The 15,082-nt window shown below is 53.0% G+C and overlaps 1 protein-coding gene across 1 annotated transcript in view; it reads right to left on the bottom strand.

Annotated features, from left to right (window-relative positions):
- Positions 1 to 1,012: 1,012 nt before the first annotated feature.
- SGSM1 (small G protein signaling modulator 1) overlaps positions 1,013 to 15,082 on the bottom strand; it is a 42,367-nt gene continuing 28,297 nt past the window's right edge. The window contains exons 13-27 of the mRNA XM_059827936.1: positions 14,728 to 14,857; positions 13,378 to 13,557; positions 12,130 to 12,268; positions 11,680 to 11,744; positions 11,138 to 11,283; positions 10,371 to 10,499; positions 9,708 to 9,890; positions 7,223 to 7,294; positions 5,841 to 6,425; positions 5,513 to 5,637; positions 4,067 to 4,149; positions 3,593 to 3,702; positions 3,199 to 3,295; positions 2,610 to 2,777; positions 1,013 to 2,090 (exon numbers count right to left, since the gene is read on the bottom strand). Coding sequence (XP_059683919.1) covers positions 2,002 to 2,090; positions 2,610 to 2,777; positions 3,199 to 3,295; positions 3,593 to 3,702; positions 4,067 to 4,149; positions 5,513 to 5,637; positions 5,841 to 6,425; positions 7,223 to 7,294; positions 9,708 to 9,890; positions 10,371 to 10,499; positions 11,138 to 11,283; positions 11,680 to 11,744; positions 12,130 to 12,268; positions 13,378 to 13,557; positions 14,728 to 14,857 — 2,301 coding nt within the window. The 3' untranslated portion in view covers positions 1,013 to 2,001. The remainder of the gene's footprint in view (positions 2,091 to 2,609; positions 2,778 to 3,198; positions 3,296 to 3,592; positions 3,703 to 4,066; positions 4,150 to 5,512; positions 5,638 to 5,840; positions 6,426 to 7,222; positions 7,295 to 9,707; positions 9,891 to 10,370; positions 10,500 to 11,137; positions 11,284 to 11,679; positions 11,745 to 12,129; positions 12,269 to 13,377; positions 13,558 to 14,727; positions 14,858 to 15,082) is intronic.

Genomic DNA, 15,082 nt, shown 5'->3' with positions numbered 1-15,082 from the left:
AATTTCCTAGATTGTTGGTACACATTTGCTTGTTGGGATTGTAAGAAATGAGAGGCTCCCCACTGCCCTCACCCCCTGCTGCGGTCCTCCTCCCCAAAGGGTTCCGTACGCGCTGCTGTTCCCTGGTTTTTCTAGCTGTGGCCTCCATGTCCCAGCGCTGCAGAAAGACTAGCTGCCTTGCTCAGAAACTGCAAACCCTTCACCACACTCTGCAGAACTTTTCTGAAGCAGCAGTTTTCTCTTCTGCAGATTTACATCTGTCTTTTTTCTGCAAGCAACATCTGACACGTGCCACAAGTAAATACAAAACACAGTCAGCACAGACAGATGTTCCACAGAAGAAGAGAAGGGCCCCTTTTCCCTTCTGGTGAGCAGCACTCCAACAGCAAGAGAAGAGCAGGGCCTTATCTTGCAGAGGGGAGGAGGAGAGCGCACACACATCACACATTGCATGGAGGGGGAACGCAGATTTTTGCAGCAAAATTTGAGAGAAAGTACCCTTACAGAGAGCTACAACCCAGCGTCTGCCCTGCTGCTGAAAGCACACATTCACAGCAGCCTTCTGTGGCCACGACAAAGCCAGCCCTGGCTGAACTAGACCTACCAACAACCTACACCTCTCCTTTTCCTTTATTGTTTTTACCTGAGTTGAAAAATGAATCCAAACCCTCCGTTGCACAGCCTTAGCATGAAACAGCAGCTCAGCTCTCACGCTGGTAGTGCTGGAGAGGCACTTCATGCAGCGTGCTCCAGGAGAGCCACTGCAGGAAAAAGGGCCACAGAAGTGCATCTTCCAAAGAGCAAAGACCACTCAGGGACCTTGGGCTATTTTCCTCCTCACCGGCATGTGAAAGAAGCCCTAACTGGAGACTTTCAGTGGACTTAGGGGGCTTTGCAGCCAGCCCCAGAAGCACACAGAAAACCTGCAGGCACCAAGGGGATTGTTTGCCCTGTCTAGCTTTGAGCAGCTGGTCTTTCAATTAAGAGAGGAAGAGACAGGCACCTTCAGAGGGAAAGTGAGGACAGTCGCCGAAGTCGGGAGCTCTGACTTGCCTTCCGAGGAGCTCTCCCCTAAGAGGGGTTGCAGAGGAACGATAGGGAGACCAGACTCCTAACACAAGCAGCTAGAGTAAGGCAGGTATGCAAACCTCAAGTCTAGAGTTCCCAGAGGAGGTTAGGACCAGATTTTCCAGTGTTCAGAGAGCGTTACAGAGACTGGATTTTGAAAGAAAAACCCAATGCTGAATTTGGAGTTCTTCTGAAAATCCAGCCAGAGGTGAACCTCTTGTGTGCTCAGCTATTGTAGTAACAAAGAACATAAAAATCCCAGGGAGAGAACAGAGCCCTAAAAAAATACTAAAGGGGATGCTATGCATCAAGGGACAAGATCAAAAGAAGAGGAATTCCTGTGATCAAAGTCCCTCTCTGTTACTGGCAGAACCTCATGTTAGTAAGAAACTGAGTGCTGGCAGCATCCCGGTCTTGCCCAGGCTTGCAGGGCTGGCTGGCTTCCCCATGCCACAGGGTAACGGCTGTCCAAGGAAGCAGCTTTATTTCCTTGCAACAAAGGCTGTCGAGCCCAAGTCGGCCCCGAGGAGGGCTGGCAGCTCTGCTCTCCCAGACCCCCAGCTCTGACCTGGGATGCTGGCAACCGCCTCGGCAGTAGTGGTGGTAACCACACTCACTGCCCTTCTGCTGCAGCAAGGCAAGGAAGCGACTGCCTGGGTCCTGCCTCCAAAGCAAGTCCTTAGCAATAAAATGCAATCGTACAGATCTTTGGTTAAGTCACTGAAGAAGGCTGCGAAAATCTGAGCCGGGGCCCCTGGACCTAACACTGAACACAGCACTTGGAGAGCTAAGGGTACTTCCAGTTTAGACAGCAGCATGTGTCCAACTACCTTGTTTCCACAGGTGTGGCACTTCGAGAAAAAGGAGAAGGGGAGGAAGCATTGAAGGGGAGTCCTGGCTCTTTGTCTGGATGCCTCGTCTTCCCCATGTCCTTCATTTGTTCTCGATCAGAGTCTGGACTTTATAGACAAGGTCCCGAGCCAGCTTCAGGATCTGCTTGGTGTTGTGCCGCTCAGCCATTTCTGGAACACAGACAGAAGGAACCCACAAAGAGGCTAGACCTGAGCAGCCCCACGAATCGAGGAGTCCCCCCAGCCTCACAGCTCTCTGCTTCGCAGCTTCAGCTCCCGCCTGAAGCTCGGCTGAGAATTCCTGCCCGAGTCCCCAAGCACCATCCCTCGCAGACACCCGACTGTGAAAAGCCACCATTAACCAACTCATCTTGGGATGATTACAGCCAGCAGGAAGCACAACCTACACTCCCAGCTGCCTTTGGGCACGGTAAGGTGGGCTGTTGCCAAGGATGGCAGGGTGGCTTCCCCCAGGCACCGCCAGACCCCCTCAGAGCCGGAACGCTCAGGGGCAAGGGGTCTCTCTACCATCGTGTTCCAAGTATCGACATCGCACAACCATACACTGCTCTGTTTCTTTTAAACATTTACCAGTATAGCCCAGATCTGACTGTCTATAGTCAGACAGACATGTGCTGCCTACATCTCAGCAGCTGCCACAAATTCAGCCCAACAGAACACAAGCTGTACCGTTGAAAAACTTGATGATGTCTGTAAAATCCATATTGTTCTCCAAGATTATGTCCCGGTACATTTCCACCAAAGCCAGGGCTATGAAGAGCACATAGTGTGCAGAGGAAACGTGTGCAGCTGCCCAGATGGTCTCCCAGACGGCGAACACGTCATCATACACCAGCTCTGTTAACAGAGGGAAAAAGCCCAGCAGTTACCACACCAGCCACGCGTTTACAATCCTCCTGACTCACAGAGTTCACAGCAGCACTGGGAAGACACGCTGGGTGGTTTCTTCCCACAAGAACCTGTTCGAGTTGGAAACAATAATTAAGTCATCTGTAGAGACAAATATTCTGGCCTGCAGCAGGTGGCACAGGCTTCAGGACACAAACCCGGTGGAGGCTCACCAGCAGCTCTGGAACAACAGGTTCTGTAGCTAGACAGAGAAGTCAGCCACAAATCTTCCAGGGAAAAGCAAAACAAGAACACATGGTAAAAAGTTACAGTCAGAAGTTGCAGAGTGGTTTCAGACGCGTGGAAGCATGGCAGACCTTGCCTTCCCTCCCCATTTGCTGGTCTCAGCTGCCTCCCTCCCAGTACACACCTCTCTTGAAGTCCAGGAGAAACCATCGGTAGCAGAAGTAGAAATGAGTGTAATCACCATTCTGATGCATCAGCTCGAAGAGCTCAGAGTCCAGAATCTGCCAAGAAAAGCAAAAGGAAACTCATCAGTGCACACCAGAGGCACCAGCCGTTCCTCTGCCTGCCTTCCTCCATTCCCACTGCCCTCCTACCACACCACAACATCTTCCACGCAGCTTCTCCCTCCTCTGCAATCCTGGCACATGTTACTCCCAGGCTGTCTTTACAGCCCGCTGCTCTCTTTCCTGCTTCCCACCACTGACAGCTCCTCTCAGCCCCTCCGAGACCCCGTCCCAAGAACAGCTTTCCCCCCTCTGGTTTGAGAGGCTGCTGTCCCTGTGCCAGGACCCCCCTACCTGGATCAGAGATCTCATGTTAGCAAAGTGGGTGTCCATGGCTCCTCCGTGGGGGAAGTTCTGATTCATCCTCTTCATAAGCTCGGTGAAACAGCTGAAAGCCAGAGCCTCTGCGCAGGGAAGAGACACAGGCACTGCTCGGCTGCATGGACACTGCTGCATCTGCACCCGCATCACCACATCCTGCCATCCGCCCGCAGTGGGAATATCCCTCCCCGCTCCACACACACAGTCAGGGGCACGCAGCAGGGACTGGCCTCGGAAAGGCAGCTCACACTGCAAAAAGTACACGCTGTCCTCAGGTTGGGCTCCTGGGAGTCAGACAGCATCAAGGACAAACGACAGCCAGTCACCAGCTGCTCCACACCTCTGCCACGGGACCCTCCCACTGCAAAGGGCCACCGCCAGCCCAGCAGATCCCCCCACGCACTCCCACAAAGGTTTGGGGAAAGTGGAGCAGAGCCACCCACTCACCGTCATCCAGGATGACCAGGAGAGGGGCTAGCAGGTCGCACATCCCCTGCACGTAGCCGATCTCAATGTGCTGCCAGATGTAGCTGTGGGAGAGAGTAGGAAAAGTGGCCCGTGAGCCCTTCCCATGCCACGCATGAGCGCCACAGCCTGCCACCTTGCTTGCCCGCGCCCTGCCTCCATTCCTGGCATTTCCTGCATGCTGCCACCGACGCACGGCGGCAGGCAGGGCAAATCAGACCTGTTTATTCTGTTATGCCCATGCTCTGTTCCTCTACAGCCGGCCTGCAAACGATTAAGTTCCTGTGGTGACTTTCAGGTAAGCCATGCGTGGCACAGCCCTGGATTGACACCCTGCTGTGGCCATTGCACGGAAATCGATGGCATGGTGTTGATCCAGGGCTGTGCCGTGGCCATTGCATGGAAATCAGTGCAGGGGAAAGTGAAATTGGAAAGCACAGCAAGGTAGGGGATTGGTCAAAGGGCAGAGACTGATAGAGTTTGTTAGTTTATCTCTCATTCTCACCCTTCCCCCTCGATTCATCCTCTTGGCTCTCTCTGCACAATATTGCCTGCTTCGCCTCCCTGGACCCTGTGTCCCAGGAAGCAACCAGCCCTGCAGAGATATCTTCCCATATTTGGTAGCGAGTCAAAATGTGTTCAGAAAGGACTCGGATCCACTGCTGGCACAAGGGAACAATCTTTTCCATTCTCCTCATTAGTTTTCCAAAATCTGCTGTATTGTAGGTCTCATCTCAGCAGAGATCTCCAACTCTGGCTGTCAGATAAAGCAACAGCTTTAATGAAATAGCAGCTTCTCCTCGTATTTGCAAGATGAGTAATAATATTTTAGCCTTCGCTGCCCCTGAAGCAGCCGCAGCTGCTGAGCTGGAGCTGTTTTGAGTCGGTGAATGTCACACAGCAACCTCTTAGTCACAGGGACTAAGCAAAGAGAATCAGAAACACACCCAGGTATTGCTGTCTCCTGGGTTCTTGGGTAGGCACTAACCACTCGGACGCTTCAGGCACTTCCTCATTAGCACTACAGCTCTGCGGGCTCATCCTCATTAAAACATTTTCCAGACATATTCCAGAGAGCAGGTGGGCTGTGCTGGGTTCAGACCGCGAGGCAGCATGCCTGGGCAGCCCCAGGGAGCCCTCTGCTTTGGCCAACAACCCAGCACGGCAGTCACGGGGCAGAGCAGCACAAGACAGGATGCCTGGACTCCTCGGTCTGGTAACCATGAGGTCCTTGGAGCTGCAGCCCCAGTTCTGGCATGATGAGGGGATTTGGGGGAGGAAGTCAAGGCGGCAAAACTCAGTAACCAGAACAAAGTTTGAGGCTCCAGCCTCAAGGTGAATTCAGGGAAACCAGCCAGCAGTGTGAGGAGCCTGCTCCCGTCATAGGGAGGGCTGGCAGGCCCCCACCCTGACCCCCGCAGCTCCCACCTGCACATGATGTTGCGGAGTTTCTCCAGGTTGGCAGGGGTGAAGTACCAGTAGTTGCGGTCACACCGCTGCACGTCCTTCTCAATGCGGTGCAGGTTTACCGTGTACATGTCCAGTAGCTCTGGCTGCCCAAAACAAAAGCAAAGTTGATTTGTTTTCAAACAAAACCCAAAAAGAAAGTTGCAAGGGCAACAGAGCGACAGGGCAGAGTTTGGGTGGAAGACGGAGAGCCCCTGTACACACAACTACAGGATTTGCAGAGGGCAAATGCAGGCAAATGGTGAGACACCCAGGAAGAAACCCACTCTGTGAACAAGTCCATACTTACAGAGTAGGTGACACCCGTCGAGGAGACAGCAGACACATCACTATTGGCCAGATCAGCTACAGCCAGAGAATCCAGCTGCGGGTACAAACTCTCCATCTCTGGCTCTTCGAACAGGTTATCTTCACTCTCTACCAAGCTTTGCTTTTCAGCTTCGCTGTCTGCCCAGCTCTCTACCACAGTCAGGGCCACAGCATTACGATCACACAGGACACCTGCCGAGCTCTCACCCACAGGAACAAAGTCCACGCTTCCACCGCTGGGAAATTCACCTTCCAGGCTGTCTTGGCCCTGCAGCTTCACCTCCTGCCGGGCGCCATCTGGGTCCTGTGGGGCTGGCACGTTGGACCCGCCGGCCTTTCCCTGAGAGCTGGCCGAGGATTTGTTGGTTTCCAGGGCACTGTCCTCATTGCTGAAGCTGCGCTCCGAGAACCCTGATGCGATGGAGAAGTTCTGGGAAGAGGGGTGGCCAGAATCAGGGGAACACATGCCATTGGGAACCATCCCGTTGGGGATCTTGCTTTGTTTGCCATCTTCCAGCTGAGCATCTGCTTCAGTCTGTTCCACTTCATCAACAGATTCAAACACCTGCAAAGCACGAGCAGAGCGCCACGTGAGAGCGAGCAAAACCCCTGCTTTCAGCAAACTGTTGAGAACACGAGCGTTATGTCCCCAAGCAGTTAAACTGCTGAATGCAGCTCTTGGGGACCTAATGCCCTTGTTCCCAACAACGGGGAGGGAGGAAGATCTGCTGCATATGCAGGGCTTATACAAGCAACTGGTGGAAGAAACCTCAGAGGACTTGAGGGCATTTAACCTACTAGTGCTGTGCCTGGCTGTGGCCCCACATCTTCGATACAGTGAGAGACAACTTCAGCCTGAGCATCTAGCTCTCTGTCCCGTTTTAACCAGACTCTTGAAGGAATTTCTGGACATAATCCTCAGCCTTTAGGTTCCCTTGCCTGGATTTAGCAGGTCAGTGCTTGGTCATTTGCGCAACTCGGAGCCCACAGTCCCTGCTCCAAAGGACTACGCTTTCCTCAGCATAATATATTGGGTGGAATGCCATTTAAACAGGTTGGTTAAACACATGGTTACTAACATACGGAGCAGCCAAGGGCCCTCAAGTGTGAAGGCCACATGGGGGTTGGTCCTTCGAGCCTGGGCAGAGCAGGCTGGTGAATATTAAATACCATCAAGCAGCGCACAGCTCTGACCTTAGTGGCTCCAGAGGCAGATTTGAGTCATTTACCTCCTCCAACTACTGTTTCTGTTTGCCAGAAATCATTATGGTTATCGATCAGCCCAAGCCAGGGCAGAGCGCCATACGCTGTCGGGTGGCCGGTGTCTGAACAAGCAAGAGGGGACAAAGTGCTGCCGCTCACCTGCGTGCTGGAGCTGGAGTCGCTCTGCAGCCGGGCGTGATTCTGTCGGCCAGAACTGCAGCTCTGCGAAGACTGCAAGAGAGAACAAAAAGGCCAGTGAAAAGGCAAAAGGCCTGGTGTCTTGAGCAGAGGGAAGCTCAAGCCACGCTACCAGAGGTGGGCACATCTGCATGTAAAGAACAAGCAGAAAATGCATCCAATAAATTCTCGTATTTGACCCATGAAAGACGTTCATGTCACATCAACTCTGCCGTGCAGGTTTATCACATAGCGCAGCACTCTGCCTCAGCCCACCACTGACATTTACTGCTGGAGAAAACTACAAAAAACAAAGTCCCAGGCCAATCCAGTTGTTCAAACACTGTATGGTTTGGGTCTGAAAGGAACTGCCTTCTTCTGGCCTTCAGAGAGGTCACGTTGTCTCCCTGGAGTGCAAATTTCTACAAATCTCTGTCCTAATTTGGCAGCAATGAGACTCACCCCATCTTAGTTTACATAAACGATGAAGTCACAGGCTATAAAACAATCCCTCCAAGCATATTAATGTTTTTTCCTTTTCTTAAAGGACAAATATTGCTGTTTCAAGCCAGACTCAGTTGAGGCAGCCCCTCTAAAAGTCAACAGCACCCTTTTCTGGCTTCCAGCTGAAGCACAGAAGGAAGCATCGGGCTTTGCAGCGACCCGTTCGGTGCTCTGCCTCGTGGACTCCCTCTAAGCAACAAGTCTTCACTAAAGAGTGAGTCCTCCCTGTTATCTAAGCCGCCCCTGCGCCAGGCTGATCGTCGCGCAGGAGCCTGCAGCTGCTCACGCGGCACACAAGTCGGGATGTACGGAGCATTGCAATGACATCACACACAAACAATAGGGTTTTAAGAAAACACGGCACTTTCAGAACGGCAGCAGGAGTTGTCCCCACCCTAGTATTGTGGGTGTTTGCTGGGCAGGGCTCTGATGGGGAGAGGAAGGGCGACAGTTTTCCTCCATTACCATGGGAGCATTTTATAACAGGAAATTTCAGGTTAAGATGGGAAAAGGGTGAACCTTTGCATGTATTAACTCTGCCAGCTCCCCTCCCAGCACATGTTCCCAGAACAAGCAGACATGGATACAAAAAAAAGAACCACAGCAGAGATGCTGTGGGGATGGGAACGATTCACGGGGCTTCAGCAATGCCAACTGCGCAGCCCACCTCTGCTCATCCCCTGCGAGAGCTGTGTCATCCAGCTCTTGCACACGGACCCCGGTTTGGACTTGCCTTCCCTGCATCTCTCTCTCTCTGTACACATACACGTAGCCCGGATGGTTGGGGCTGAGCTCATCTCTTCCCAAAAGCATCCAGACAAACTCCCCAGAGGAAACCAGACGAAGTCGCCAGTGCTGCACCTACCAGGCCCTTTTTAGCTCGGCCTCCATTCACCTCCGGTGCAGCAGCACGAGGTCAGATAACCCAGCGCCGCTTGCTCTGCTGTGCCAGGCTGTTCTCCCACAAGGACAAAACCCACATGGAAACACTCCCTGGACTGCCTTTCCTTTAACAGGCTTTTCCTTCCACACCCTTTGGTTTGGGCTGTGACTCTAACTCCTCACTGCACTGCTATAAGCCAGTCCCATGGAGCCGGGGCCCAGCTCTGTCCCACGATGGCACGGTGTACCGAGGCTGCCCTGAGCCCCGCAGGCTCCTTCACAGCCAGTCCTAGAGCCATCCCGCTCCGCCTGCCCACAGGGAGCAGCCCAGGCTTCCTCTGTGCTGAGCAGCCTATGGAAGGAGGGAGTCAAGAAGCCCCCTGACCTGTTTCACAGCCCCTCAGTGCCAGAAACATGGTCTTCCTCCCTCCCCCTACTTCAGCACCGACTTCCATGGAGCTAATCCTGATGTGCACCAGGAGTGCAAACTGGGTAATGCATATCTATCTCTTGTTCTCCAGAAATAACCACAAGGAACATTTCACAGTACTGGTGAGAGTGTCTGGATTCGGATACGTGGCTCCACAAACGAGTTCTGGGCTCCTGGCTGACCAGCTGCCCTCTGCCAGGACCCCCTGCCCTCTCCCTGCCGCCCATGGCTTTCAGATCCCCTGTGCCCAGCACACCCACCCGGGGTCACGGACGCAGAGCTGTTCATTGCTGCTGCGGATACTGCGGCTGCAAGAACCAAAGCAAATTTGTTAGACCTCCAATACGTTGTCACTCAGGCTGCAGAACAAAACCTCTCAGTCAGTGCAGTATCACACAGTGTGGAAACTGGGGTGATACTGCAGGAGATGCCCACTCCTACTGCTAAACACTCCTGAAGAGCAGATGAAAGAAAACCAGTAAGAAAGCTCCAACTCTAACTTGCATGGATTACCGTGAGTAACGAGGTGCAGGGGCAGGCACAGGTCAGGGAAGGAGGGGGAGCAAGAACTGTGTCTCCGTCCCTCCCTGTAGCACAGGCTGACACGGAGCCTGGGTGGGCACAGTCCTCCCCGAGCCCCCGCGCCCTCACCTCGTTGCTGATCGTCGAGTCCCTGTGCATCATCCTTTGAATGTGGGAATCCAGACTGGCCCCGGAGGAGCACTTGGCCAGAGCTGCTGCGTGCGACTCCTTCTCCCGCTGCCGGACGATGGCCTCGCAGCCCAGCCACTCTGCCATGGTGTGCTCGTAGCAGGTGCGGATCTGGTCGTCAGCCTGCAGCGTTTAGAGACAGAGGGTCTTTGAACAGATGCCTCTGGAACAGCCCAGAAGCCAGTGCCTCCTCCATCCCCAAACAGCCCTGCACAGACAAGTTAAGTGTATGCTTGCATTAACTATGGTTAGATGGGACAAAGTCACCCATCTCCAGCATAGTGACAGCGAGAGCCTGACCCATAAAACCTTGCAAACATTAGGACTGCAAAATGACCATCCATCTCCTTCCTGCCTTCCAGAGGTGCACAGGGCACTGAACACCAGCAGCTGCACAGGGGAGCGTCAAGCTTGGTCCCATCAATTCTTGCTTATCTGAGACTTCCTCCCACCTCCTATCTACAGCCGCAGTACAAAGGGGACGCAAGGCCCAGTGGTTTCACAGGGTGGACTCTGGCATACGGGCGCTTCAAGCTGTGAAATATCCAGAGCACACCAATGCAATACACCAGGCTGCTGAGCTGGCAGCACACCCATACCCACCTCTTTTCTTTCTGCCTCTGTCATCCCAAACTGATAATGGCCCAAAAGGAAGGGCCAGACAGCCTTCCTGATCTCGTGCTGGATCCCGCCATAGTAGATCAGCCGCAGCAGCTCCTGGTCCTCGTAACTCTGTGGGAAGAGCTCTGAGTCAGCGCACAGACGCGGCCAGGACCACAGCCCATCAGCTGGCAGATGCAAGTGCAACCCCAGCCCAGCCATGCTGCCTTGCAGCACCCAGAGTGCTGCCCTGATGCTGATCACCCGCAAACTCGCTGCCTATTCATTGCAGATGCTCTCTCAGATCTCCACTTGGGCTTAAGCACAGCCAGAGGCTCCTGCGGATGGACATTTTGCAAAACACTGCCTCACCACAGCCAGAAAGCGACCCAAAGTCACCCAAGGTCAATGCTGTGCCTCTGAGCCCCAGCAGCACATCAGGACTGCAGCACTGGTCACAGCTCTCAAGCTGTCCTGCTGTAACAGCACGCTGGGACCCCCCAAGACCACGGTACTCAGGGTGACAGACACTGCTGCAGACAGGCTCCGAACAGCAGTGGGCTAAGGAGAGCACCCTTCGTTCCCCGGCTTCCACGTGTCAAGGATTAAGAGCCCCGGGCTCTGTGCAGCCTGGGGCAGGCTGTGTGACTTCTCTTCTCAGGGAACTTCTCAATTTGCTTTACCTTACTATGCTATGACCGCTTAAGTGACGCTGCCCTGGACATCCCAAGCCCACCACAACTGGCATGTCCCAAGAGCGCTGGCCCTACCGTGCTGTCCTGCAGGTATCTCTGCCATATGTCCACAGTTAGTCCTGAGCTGGCATTGCAGGGCACATCAGGAGACACGATGTTGTGGTTAACCAGTGCAGATAGGTGGGTTCGCACCGTGGAGAGGTGTCTGCAATAGGCCAGCCCTGCATCAGGCAGAAGCAAACATTCAGCCAGGGAACTCAGGGAGCCGTGAGGATGAAGTGCAGGAGAAAGCTCTGACGAATCTGGTCTCTGAAGGAGACCCTCTGAAGCCACATCCAGCCTAAGCAGCAAAGCAGGGAGTCTACTAGGACAGGTCAGTATCTCATTGTCTTGTACCACCAGCACTGCTGCTCACTGGGCTGAAGTCCAAGGATCAGAGTTCAGATGTTTGCTCCCAATCCTGAGCATGTGTACATAGGGCCCTGCACGCAACCGACTGGTCCCAGTACCCTTGGCCACTACCCTGCTGCCTCAGCACCACCCCTAGCCTGGAGCCCAGGACCTTATCCCTTGCCCACCACACAACTCAAGGCGTCACAGTTGTGACAAGTACTCACAGCCGTAGAAGGCCCGGGAGAGGATTTGGTACTTCATATTGTCGCACAGGAGCTTCAGCGGAGCTCTGCCAATAAAAACATACTGGATGTGAGAAGAGGAAATGCTCCCATGCATTCCCTCAGCCCCTGCTTTGATCTGACTGTTCCAGCTTTGCCTTCAGAGGTGCACCACGGGACTGCTGCTCAGCTTGGGAGCAGCAATTCTTGCTGCCAGGACATGGCCACAGAGCAGCTGAGACGTCCCAGACGAGGGGACAAGCCTCACTTCAGCCTGGACATGTCCCACTGGCCCCTGCAAATGGTCCCTGGACAACTGAGCTGAGTGTGAGCCTGGAGACACCACTTGCACCATAATGGCTCTCGTTCAGCCATGCAGCTGGGCTTTCACCTGTAACCCTTGTTTTATTTTACCTGTATTTCTCAAAGCAAGCCACAGCAGAGCCGTCATACCTTTCGTGGCTGCAGCCGTTGGATGGCCCACCGTCAGAGGAGCCACTCTGAGAGCAGGAGGAGCAGGAGGACTTGCGGGTGCTGGGCTGCCACATGGGAGGCAGGCCAGCACCCGGCGTGTCCATCAGGTCCTGGGGCACTATAAGAGGGCAGAGAGAGGAGCATCAGCTACTGTCTGGCACTGCCCCGGAGGCAGGTGGGCCACAGGAGGTCAACGGAGAGCAGAGTTTTGATTTGCAAATGCAGCATCCCACACTCTTCCCAAGGAGACTCCAGCAACCAGGAAGGACCCATGGCAGGTAATCACAGCACCAGCACTGGTGAGCTCAGGAGAAAGGAAAGGAAATGAAGAGCATTGATGAGAGCGAGCGAGAGAGAACCATCTGCTAATTAACTACAGTGCCTTCAGCAAGCTAATCTTAAACCGCTGAGTGCTGACCAAGGCAGAAAACGAACACCCAACCCAGACAGACTCGAGACAAGGGGCTGCAACAGACTGTCACACAAATGAGGAAAAAACCATGATTGAAATCAACCATTGCCCCAGGAAGAGCGATCACTGGAAGGGAAAAGCCCCCATCTCTCAAACACCAGGATCCCATCCAAGATTGAGGGAAAGACAGGAGCATCCAAATCACAAGAGAAAGTCTTTGATGAAGAGGTTGAGAGGGACAGCAGGAGCAAGTAGCTCTTCATGTTGTCACTTGCTAAATCCCTGCTTAAACTCCGAAGTGCTATTGCAATGGCCTCGGATCCTGCTGAGGTATTGCCCTGCGAACTGAACAGGCACAGAGACAGTGCAAGGGGAGCGCGCAGCCCCAAGAGCTGAGCTGCCCGCACGCCGAGCAGTTTGGCGGCTGTCCTGCCCTGGAACAGCCCCTGCCTTTTGGTCTTAGGCCTCCCTAGGAAAAGGCCATCACGAAGAAGGTGAACTATGGGATGCAGGAAAAGATTAATGAAGAATAAGCCTATTTGCTTCTCCTTGGAAATTAAATCATGGCAGAAATTCCAGCTTCCAGCTTGGAGAGGGCTTCCTCACTTGCCCTTGGTCTCACCGACTCTCCCTTCTTGTGATACTGCATAACTGATACTAGCAAGGAAAATATTGAAATATTCTTATTTCCCTCATACTGAGCAGGTGCTGATGGGTCAGTGACGGTCAGCAGTGACAGGGGACATCTCTGCAGGAATTATCAAGTGACAACATAGGCAAGCAGTAGTACCAGACACAAACGACAGCTGCATTACACTGACACTGAGGGGCCCCCAGAGCAGCAAGGGGAGGTCGGGATGTGATGGGGAGACTCGGAAACCATTTAGGGATCACCAACGTCTTGCTTGCAGCTTGAGTCCTTGCAATCTTCCCTCTCACAGCAGTGATGGAGATCACAGACGCAAGGAATGGATGAAAACTACCATTAATGGTAACTAGAGACACAGAGAGAGGACAAGGGCACAAATGAAAGGGGAGAAAGGAAGAATCTGTAGAGAAGAAAGAAGTCATGCAGTTCTACGCCCCCCTCTGGGAAGGTCGACAGGAACTGCACGGACTTTGATGATGCCAGCTGAGCAGATTGCAGCAATTCATTTCACAGAAAATTTGGCCCCCAGCATGGAATTTTAAGGGGTAGATCAAAAGGAAGCTACAGAAAGGAGCATCTCTATCTGCTATTTTAGCCTCAATCAAGATTTTTATCTGACTCACTGAGTTGCGTTAGTCAGCTAAAGGCAGTGTGAACTAAGTATAATCTTAACTGATGTTATGGAGGAGTCCCAGGAGAGGCGATTGCCCCCTTCTAGCCTCAAAAACACAGGAACAAGTTTTTGTTCAAATTTCACAGCTTTTTAAAAGCACTTCACAAGTCTTCTATTGCACTCTTGGTTCTCCCCCTTATAAAGTCATCTGCGATGTTCCCAGAGGCCAAAAAATTGTTCTTAGTATCTCACAGACGAGTGAGGGCAAATGTACAGTCACTTCAGCCAAGCACATTGTTCAAATCATTCACAACCAGACATTAAGAGAGATTTCTGGTTTGGTGAATCCAGCAGCATCCTCTCCCTTGCTCTGTGAGCTAGGGAGCAAAGACAGGTGGGTCAAGCCTGGCAGTACACAGAGAAGGGTGCCGTAACCTCTCCTTTGCGCTGTAGGGTGCTGTAACCTCTCCAGAAGCAACACTGAAGGAACACAGCTGGATTTAATGCAGCACTTGCAGAGCTGGCCTGGTGATGGCAAGAGAAGAATCAGCCCTGGAGGCTTGTAATGGTGAAAAGTGACCCCCAAGGAACATGACCAAAGCAAACCTTACTACTGAAATTATGTACAAGAATTTTTTTTCCAACCATTAAGGCAGTCATGGCCTGTTGTGCAGCTGCAGAAACGAAGTACTCAGTAGCAAATGAAAGGTTGAAACAAACAAACAAAAAAAAACCCCAGCCCATACATGATGCTGAATAAAAGGCAGTACTGTTACAAGCGAAGCCCATTTCTCAGGAACCATTTCCTGGCGCGAATTGCCATGTGCCTGTCAGTGCTGCATCCCTGTCTGCTCATACACCCCGTGATAACCCACCTGAAACACTCTCTGCCAACGCACTCACCAAATTCAGACTGCGTCCCTGGGTAGATTATCCTGAAAACGTAATCCGTGGCTTCGTCATCTTCCTTGTCGGACGCAGACTCGGAGGAGCCCTGGGGACTTCGCTTCCGCAGCTTGGGAAACACCTTCCCCTAGGTGAACAAAACCTGCTCTTCACAAGCCGCCCCAGGCTCGACCACGCAGGCCAGCATGGTCACTGCCTCATTTGCCGAACTCCTGCCCAACAAGAGCACGTGCTTTGTCAGCCCAGATGATGTTTGCATGTTTCCTGTGCTGGAGCAGCCTTTGGATTAAGCTTTCAATTACACGGTGAATATATAACCCTGGTTGCGCACAGGGTAGGTAAAATCCACGCA

Source organism: Gavia stellata, chromosome 21 (genome assembly GCF_030936135.1).
Source record: "Gavia stellata isolate bGavSte3 chromosome 21, bGavSte3.hap2, whole genome shotgun sequence".
Classification (NCBI taxonomy): domain Eukaryota; kingdom Metazoa; phylum Chordata; class Aves; order Gaviiformes; family Gaviidae; genus Gavia; species Gavia stellata.
Note: the sequence above shows the minus strand (reverse complement) of the source record. Positions and strands in the feature narration are given on the sequence as shown.